Genomic DNA, 9,530 nt, shown 5'->3' with positions numbered 1-9,530 from the left:
TTGTTTACTTAAAGTTTACTACTGTTATACACTTAAAGTATACTTTTATATACTAGAAAGTGGGCCAATTTAGTCCCAAGGAGCATTGAAATAGTACACTTACAAGTATTCTACTAGTACACTGATATTTGTATACTTACTACATAAAGTATACTTAAAAATATACTTGAGTATACTTACTAAAATAAACTTGAAGTATACTAGTTTTTGGTAAGGGCAGTGAGCAGACCAGTGAGTGTCGTGCACCTTCTGGGAAAGGGTTTGAGTGATAGTCAGATGTTTAAGGTGGGTTTAACATTTTTAGAGCTCACAGGATTAGACCTCAGGATTTAGTGTTTGAGGATGAGGATCATCTCGGAGGTTGAGGGGCTGAACACAGCGCTAGCTGAAGCTTGGGCTCTGATCTTCTCCTCTGGGGTGGGTGGTGCATTACAAATGTTCATTTTTATGATTTTTTCCCCCCTGCAGTACAGCTTCATCACCCATGTGCGCAAGATATATAATCGGTGGTGGTAATACTCCTAAGGGGTGAACGGCCATTGAACAAGAAGAAGAAGAAGAAGAAATTGCAGCGTACATAGAATAGGAAAACATGAAAATGGAAATTGTGACAAATGTGGGTTAACAGAAACAGTAGAACATGTACTTATTCCAACTAAGTCAAGCTTTAAGGTATCTGCAATGATCTTGTCATCACTGTTAGGTGATGGATCTAAGCAATCAAGAATATATCGCGAATTAGTTATTTATTGAAAGGAAACAGGATTGATTAATAGGATTTAGGATACCGGGTTTTCTCTCCGGTTTTTGTTTTTGTGGGTTATTTATTTATTTATTAAAATAATGTGTTTTTTAAATTTTTTTAAAAAAAATTGTTAAATAGGTAGCTCTTGTTTCTTAAAGTTCCTATTCATTGTGCGCTTCACACTCCTTTCCAGTAGGTGGCGGGAATGCACCTTTTAAGTTGGCTTGCCAACCGCCATTAAATCCTAAAAGAAGAAGAAGAAGACGAAGAAATTGTAGCTTGTCTGTTTGGGGCGGGGCCATTTAGATTGTCATACTGGTGCTCCCCAAACTCTGAGATGGAGGGAAGAGTATCAAATGTAGAAATCTGTAACTTAGCTTATACTGGAAAGTTTGAAGAACTTAAAAAATGCGTGTTGTCTGACAGCTCACTAGCGACCAAAACAGACCAGGTAAGGTAAGGTTAAGTGGGAAGTGTCGGTGCGCATGCACAGCGGTTAGCATGATGCTATATTGAAGTCTATCCATTTATTCAGAGATGGCTGTCTGTCACGGGTTTAAAGTGCTTTGAACGTGTTTCCTTTTCTTACAGGACAGCAGGTCTGCTCTGCACTGGGCTTGTTCAGCTGGACATGTGGCTATCGTGCAGTTTCTGTTGGATCTTGGAGTCGAAGTGGATCTCAAAGATGATGTGAGTCAGCATTGTGTCATGCTTCAGTCCAGAGCCTCACACTGCATCAGTTAATGTTATTGCATTTCAAAAGAAACTTTGCTCTCTCAGCGTTATTGCTGATCTCCAATTGATTTAGAAGTGGAGTTATTACATGACATCCATTTTTTGGGTGTGTTTACATGTCCAGATAGTAGCAATATTGATACTTTGTCATTCACTGCATATCCTCTTGGTGGAGTTCTTTACCCTTTTATATCATTTCAGGCATGTTGGACTCCTCTTCATATAGCAGCATCTGCTGGGAGAGAAGAAATTGTGAGATCCTTAATATCCAAAGGAGCTCAGTTGAACGCTGTGAACCAGAATGGTTGCACACCACTGCACTACGCAGCATCGAAAAACCTATATGAGGTAGCTTCAGCGTCTCCAGCTTCTTCTTTTTTGAAATCAGAGAGTTATATTACATGAAAAAAAAAAATTCTGAACATAGTAGTGGTGCAACGGATCAAAAAACTCACGGTTCGGATCATATTACGGATTTTGAGTCATGGATCGGATCATTTTTCAGATCCGCAAAAAAAAAAAATGAGTGAAAGCTTTCTTTAAGTACTTCTATACCACAGCAAAATCTACTCGCTTAACTAATAAAGTTAGTAAGAAAACAAGAACAGTTACACCGATTGCAAGCATAGATGAATACAACAAAACACAGTTACAAATAAAGTCAGTAACAGTAGCATTCATGGCAGAAATGTAATAAGTGTAAAATAACACAAGTTAAATACAGATTAATCTTTGTTTTTATATTAATATATATAGGGTTGAAACTATTAGTCGAGAGCACCTACATTAGTCAACACTGTTCATTCAACACATTATTGCAGGCCCTTACTTTAGATCATATGAGATCAAATGACTATTCGACAATTTATTTATTAAAAAAAAATAATGTATTTATTGACTAATCTTTGGTTGGGGTAAAAATAAGTTTGCTATATGCAGTGTTGGGAAGGTTACTTTGGAAACGTAATAGGTTACAGATTACAAGTTACCCTATTTAAAATGTAATAAGTAGTGTAACTAATTCAGTTACTTTATTAATGTAACTGATTACATTTTGATTTCTTTTCTAAATTTCTAACGAATGTTTTTAATTGTTAATCATTTTCAAACATTTAAACCAGGCAGGGTTAACCTTACAGTAGTACTCAATACTGATTACTATCAGTTTTTTAAGATCCTTCATCACTTGAAATAAGATTATAATCATTTAATTTTAAAGCACAGCCACTACAAAATCAGACTTCAGCACCTCTTTTAACTTTGAGATTTATCTGCGGTAAATACAGATTTAAAATCATAAGAAATAGTTTAATAGCTATGATACTGTTTTTGAAATCAAATCTTTACGTTGCTATGTCACAGGAAACACTGGTATTTAACAATGCCTTGAAAAAAAAATGATAATCTTAAAGCTAAAGCATGCATAAACCCAAATAGGAATAAAACAGTTATCAAATAAGCATGTGTCCTATAATTAAACTCCAATCCAGGGAACAATCCAACCCTCTCCATTGACTTTGTATCACGGGAAGCTGCCTCCTTGTCATTTCTGACTTATAACAAAAAACAGAACAATGCCTAAAAGCTGCTGTGTGACAAAATGTACAGCAAACAAGCTAAAAACCCAGAACTACATTTTTATAAGCTGTCGACCCACAAAAAACGAGCGTATATGGACACAAGAGTGGAGCGCAATGTGCCATATTACTCTGAGAACTATGCCCACAGGAGGGGAACGTAATCGATGACAAATAACATAAATTATTTTTATCCATGTCAAAAGATTATTTCACCACCTGTGTGAACCTGAGAGGAGGAGATATATTGAGAAACTACATTTTATTGGTCTATGTCAGTGCCCCTTTTCCTTATCTTCCTTTTGTTGAAGAAATGATCCAACTGAATGGCCCAACGTGAAATACCCTGACATCTACAACTATTTGATCGAATCACCAGGTATTGGTAACAGTATCATTTAATTAGGGTGACCATATTTTAGTTTTCCAAAAAGTGGACAGTGGGTGCGGGTGGGGCGGGACGGGGGGCTGTGGTGTGGTTGGTTGGTGGTTAAAGTAGTGCCAAAAGTAGCACAATGGCCATAGCCCAAATATTAAAACTCAAAATGTCATTTCCATACCTAAAATACATATTTTACAGTAACTGTTATGCATATTGATCATAAACACAGCTAAAAAGCTTCCTACCAGTGGCCCTCCTTCACAAAACTTAACAGCACAGTTTTATCATAGGTAGAATGCAAAATTAATTTATGCAACATTTCAAACCTATAACCCACAGGGGAAAATCAACCCGTGGCAACAGTTTAAAAGTAGCCCAATTCCATTGGAAAAAACAAAGTGGACTTCACAATCCTACATCCAGCACGAGCTGCAAGAGTCAGATTTGACTGATCAGGTGTTGAGAGGAGAGATAGCTGACCATTCTGAAGGATTTGCTGCTCATCAGATCATGAGCTCATTGACAACTATCTGATCTTCCTTTACACAGAGCATGCGTGATCACGAAAGTGAAAGTGAACAGCGAGCGCTCATTTAAAAGAGATTTCTATACTCTGCATATTGATATCGGCTCCCTGATGTGCGAAAATTATATGCAATATTAGAACGTTTGCGGGAACACTGGACACAAAAATCACAGGAGCGGGCGATAATGGTCAGAAATTCAGCGGGAGCGGGATAAAGAAAACAGTCCCGCGCAGGGCTCTAATACAAAAACGCACACAATGAATGGCGACTGTAGAAAGCAGAAGCCAAATCCCGGACATTTGGGGCAATTTAGAAATCCCGGCTGGATGCATTTTTTTAGGTCCGAAAAAAAGACATGTCCGGGAAAAAGAAGTCGTATGGTCACCCTAATTTAGCTATGTGTGTTAGCAAGCTGTAGCTTGGGCCAATTGGTATTCGTCGTCTTTGGTATTTACTACTTAATATGAAGTATTTGATAAAATTTTGATATTTACAAGTATTTGTTTTTAATCAAATAATGAATGTTTCCTGTTGCCGATTATGTTTCCCTCCAGTGGGCTTAGTTCTCAGAGTAATATGACATGTTGCACTCTACTTCAGTGTCCTTAAACACAATTTTTTTGGGTTGACAGCTTATAAAAAAAGTAGTTCTGGATTTTCTAGCTTGTTTACTGAACAGTCATGGCCAAAAGATTTGGCAGTGACAAATTGTGTTTTGCAAAGTTTGCTGCTTCAGTATTTGTTTATTTTTCCACATGTTTCTATGGTATACTGAAAAACAATGATAAGCATATAAGTTTTAAAGGTTTTTATTGGCAAAAAAAATATAATGAATCAATCTTTACAGTGTTGACCCTTGTTCTTCATAACCTCTGCAATTCGCTCTGGCATGCTGGATATCAGCTTCTGGGCCAAATCCTGACCGATGGCGATCCATTCTTGCCTTATTAGTTCTCGGAGTTGATCACAATTTGTGGGCTTCTGCTTGTCCACTCGCCTTTTGAAGACCGACCACGGGTTCTCTATGGGATTGAGATCTGGGGAGTTGCCTGACCACGGATCCAAAATTTCAATGTAATGATCTTCGAGCCACTTTATCACTCTTGCTTTGTGACATGGCGCTCCATCATGCTGGAAAATGCACGGATCATCACCAAATTGCTCCTGGATCGTTGGAAGAAGTCGCTCTTGCAGGACGTTTTGACACCATGCTTTATTCATGGCAGTGTTTTTGGGCAGAATTATGAGAGAGCCTACTCCCTTGGTTGAAAAGCAACCCCACGCATGGATGGTCTCAGGATGCTTCACTGTTGACACGTCACAGGACTCATGGTAGCGTTCACCTTTTCTTCACTGAACAATCGATTTTCAAACTCTGCACTGCTGGTGACACGATTCCGTAGCTGACTCCTCAGGAGGAGATGGTCCTGGCGCTTGCTGGACACTCTGGGACGTCCTGAAGACTTCTTCACTGCAGTCGAACCTCTCTGCTTGAAGTTCTTGATGATCCGGTAAATGGCTCCTTCAGGTGTGATATGCTTTGTAGCAATTTCCTTGCATGTGAGGCCATTTTGATGCAAAGTGATGATGGCTGCACGTGTTTCTTTGGAGGTAACCACTGCTAAAAAGAATACCATGATTAGAAGCACTTCTTCCCTCCTTTTATAGCAATCAGTCTGCTCTTACAATCTAAATAGTATGATAGTGATTTTACCTAGTACTAGTACTCATTCAGACTTTCACATGTGCTGCTGATATGATAAGTCAATTAATGTTAGCTGGTCATTTTGTGTCAAGATCAAAAAACAGTGAAATGTGTGTTTTTGTAGTTAATTTTTTTTGGCCAACTTTTAGTAATGATTTAAAATGCATCTGATCACTCTACACAATAATCTAGAAACAATGTGAATGTACACCACAACAGCTTAAGCAGCAAACTTTGCAAAACACAGCATTTATGTCACTGCCAAAACTTTTGGCCATGACTGTACACCTTGTCACATAGCAGCTTTTAGACATTGTTCTGTTTTTTGTTACGAGTCAGAAATTACAATGAGGCAGCTTCGCACGATACAAAGTCAATGGAGAGGGTTGGATTGTTTCAATTCAGTTTGAAATCAAAGTTATTTTTAAGTTTCCTCACAATATAAATGAATCAACAAGGTTGGATGATTGTAGTTTAAAAATACCCTAACTCTCCTCTCAAATAAAAAAAAATTCCCCCTTTAAGAGCCACCTAAAGGGGGAATTTCCCCCATTTTTCAAAACGAAATTCAGGCTCTGAAAAACATTGTCAGTGTCACTTTCAGTAAGAATTGCAACTTCATTTTCTGCTATAGAGAAGCCATATGTATATGAATGTATAGAATATGTATATCAATATTTTAATAAATTGCAAAATGCTGAATAATCGATCAAAGCCTACTGATAAATCAGTGAAATAATCAATTATTAGTCTATTAATCATTCTAATAATTGTTAGATTAATTTATCAAAATAATGATTTGTTGCAGCCCTATTAATACAGTGGGTAAAACAATTATTTGATCCCCTGCTGATTTTGTAAGTTTTCCCACTTACAAAGAAATGAAGGGTCTATAATTTTTATGGTAGGTTTATTTTAACACATAGAGGCAGAATAAAGTTTATAAATTGATTTGCATTTCAATGAGTGAAATAAGTATTTGATCCCCAAGTAATGCATGACTTAGTACTTGGTGCAGAAACCCTTATTGGCAAGCACAGAGGTAAGATGTTTTTTGTAGTTGGTCACCATGTTTGCACACATCTCAGGAGGGATTTTGGTGTACTGCTTTTTACAGATCCTCTCTAAATCCTCTCTAAGTTTCTTGGCTGTTGCTTGGCAACTCAAAGTTTCAGCTCCCTCCACAGATTTTCTATAGGATTGAGGTCTGGAGACTGGCTAGGCCACTCCATGACCTTAATGTGCTGCTTCTTGAGCCACTCCTTTGTTGCCTTGGCGGTATGTTTCAGGTCATTGTCATGCTGGAAGACCCATCTTCGGGTGTTCGGGCTGAGTCAAGGAGGTTCTCGTCCAAGATTTTACAGTACATGGCCCCGTCTATTTGCCCCTCAATGCGGTGAAGTCATTCTGTACCCTTAGCAGAGAACAGCCTCAATGCATAATGTTTCCACCTCAGTGCTTGACTGTAGGGATGGTGTTCTTGGGGTCATAGCAAGGATTTCTTTCTCTCCAAATACGGCGAGTCGAGTTGATGCCAGAGTGTCCAATTTTGGTTTCATGTGACCACAGCACTTTCTCCCAAGCCTTCTCGGAATCATTTAGTTGTTCATTGGCAAACTTCAGATGGGCCTGTACATGTGCCTTGTGGGCGCTGCAGGATTTCAATCCATTGCGGCGTTGTGTGTTACCAATGGTTTGCATGATGACTGTGGTCCCAACTTCCTTGAGATCATTAACAATGATCTCAAGGCAGTTGGAGATGACCTCTACAGCCCTGAATGTCAGCGGTGACCATGTCAACTAGATGCACCCCAGAGACCAATCCCCTGCGAACTTGCGAAGACCTCGTCACTTCAACGACCATGGGAACCAGACGAGTCCTCTGCACAATCTGATCTGTGTTGCAGCCTGGAATTAAACCACCTCATGCTGGTTTCGTCTGGCCAGAGGAGAACTGGCCCCCCGACTGACCCTGGTTTCTCCCAAGGTTTTTTCTCCATTTCTGCCACCAATAGAGTTTTGGTTCCTTGTCACTGTCGCCTTTGGCTTGCTTAGTTGGCGACGCTTGACTGATTGCACAGACACTATTGAAAGAGAGCTGAACTGGATGATGACATCACTGAATCATCAATGAACTGACTAATAAAATAGGTTTTTCACTTGATCAAATGCTAATCAATTTATAACCTTTTATGTAATGTGCTTTTCTTTCACTTTCTGTTAAAATAAAGCTATGATAAAAATTATAAACCATTAATTTCTTTGTAAGTGGGCAAACTTACAAAATCAGCTGGAGATCAAATAAATATTTTCACCTTTATTTTGCCAGAACTTTTTTCCAAGTTAAGTTAAGGGGCCAGTATTCTGAGCCATTTAGATTATATTGATTAATATAACAGACACTTCATTCAAATGTGATGATTGAACATTTCCATTCTCATGAATAACACTCTTCACGTGTGACTGCCCCTAAGTTTCAACGAAAGTGAGTTTGTTTTTTTCTGGTAGCTTTTGTTTTTATATTAATATATAAAATTTTTATAATCATTATATTCAATACGTTTTTTTTTTAAATAAAATAATTATAATGAATTTTCTTGTAACAGATAGCCCAGATTTTGCTGGAAAATGGTGCAGATCCTAATGCAATGGATAAACTGGAATCCACACCTCTACACAGAGCATCTGCCAAGGGCAACTACAGACTCATTCAGCTTCTTTTAAAAGAGAGTGCTTCTACCAACATTCAGGACTCGGAAGGAAACACACCACTGTAAGTAGAACCACTGTGTAGCAGTGTTATTGTTCTCATAATTATGTATAAATGCTTCCTCAGAGCAGTTCTGCATGAGCGTTTCATTGTTTTTGCCAGTCATCTTGCATGTGACGAGGAGCGAACAGAGGCTGCAAAACTCCTTGTGGAACATGGTGCCAGCATCTACATTGAGAACAAGGAAAAGATGACGCCTCTACAAGTGGCTAAAGGTGGCTTGGGATCAATGTTGAAACGGATCGTAGAGGGTTGAAACAGAAGCTTTTAATTAAGCTGCTGTTCAAGTATGATGAATGCCTGTTTGTGAGAGTATTTGAAAGAAATACGTTTTTAAAGATGAGGAGATTGATGATGTGGTCAACGTTCACGTTTTGACAGTTTAAAAGCTCATGACTTGATATGTTGGTCACTTTTCTTGCATTTTATTGAGTACTTGAGTTTTAGACTTGCATATAACATTCTGATTATTCTTTGTCTACTTCAGCTATGGATGCTTTATTTCAGTTAAACCTAAAGCTTATTTTGATATTAGTTAGTCACTTAAAATTTAATTTCTAGTCTTGTATCCCTGCGTGAAAATCACAATACCATAGTCTATTCTTCCATCTTGATGCTTGTTTTTTGATAATGAAAATAAATTGTAATTGAATATAATGTACTGTTATATCTAGTCATATCTAAGTGTTGTCTTAAAAGGTAAATGTAGACTCAAATGAATACAGAGACATGCCCATCATGTACACCATCATCCAAAAGTTTGGAGTCACAAAGATTTTTAAAAGAAATTAAGAATGTTAATCTGCAAGGATGCATTAAATTGATCAATTGAAATTGAAAAGTGACAGTAAATACATTTATAATGTTTACAAAAGATTTCTATTTCAAATAGATGCTGTTTTTTGAACTTTCTATTTATCAAAAAATCAGAAAAATGAATCATGGTTTCCACAAAATTATTGAGCAGCAGTAGCAAATCAGTATGTTAGAATGATTTCTGAAGGATCACGTGACAATGGCTACAGAAAAAATACAGCTTTGCCAAATAAATTACGTTTTAAAATATATTAAAATACAAAAAAAAATTAA

The 9,530-nt window shown here is 37.6% G+C and overlaps 1 protein-coding gene across 1 annotated transcript; it reads left to right on the top strand.

Moving 5' to 3' along the window:
- Positions 1-1,009: 1,009 nt before the first annotated feature.
- Positions 1,010-9,118, top strand: LOC107561286 (26S proteasome non-ATPase regulatory subunit 10). The gene is made up of 5 exons (XM_016245700.1): positions 1,010-1,196; positions 1,337-1,435; positions 1,682-1,828; positions 8,278-8,444; positions 8,544-9,118. Exons 1-5 carry the CDS (start codon positions 1,083-1,085, stop codon positions 8,695-8,697), a joined length of 681 nt encoding a protein of 226 aa, XP_016101186.1. The 5' UTR covers positions 1,010-1,082; the 3' UTR covers positions 8,698-9,118.
- The last annotated feature ends 412 nt before the right edge of the window (positions 9,119-9,530 follow it).

Source organism: Sinocyclocheilus grahami, unplaced genomic scaffold, assembly GCF_001515645.1.
Source record: "Sinocyclocheilus grahami isolate Dianchi unplaced genomic scaffold, SAMN03320097.WGS_v1.1 scaffold764.1, whole genome shotgun sequence".
Taxonomy (NCBI): Eukaryota; Metazoa; Chordata; class Actinopteri; order Cypriniformes; family Cyprinidae; genus Sinocyclocheilus; species Sinocyclocheilus grahami.
The sequence above is the reverse complement of the archived record's forward strand: the minus strand, read 5'-3'. Positions and strand labels throughout refer to the sequence as shown.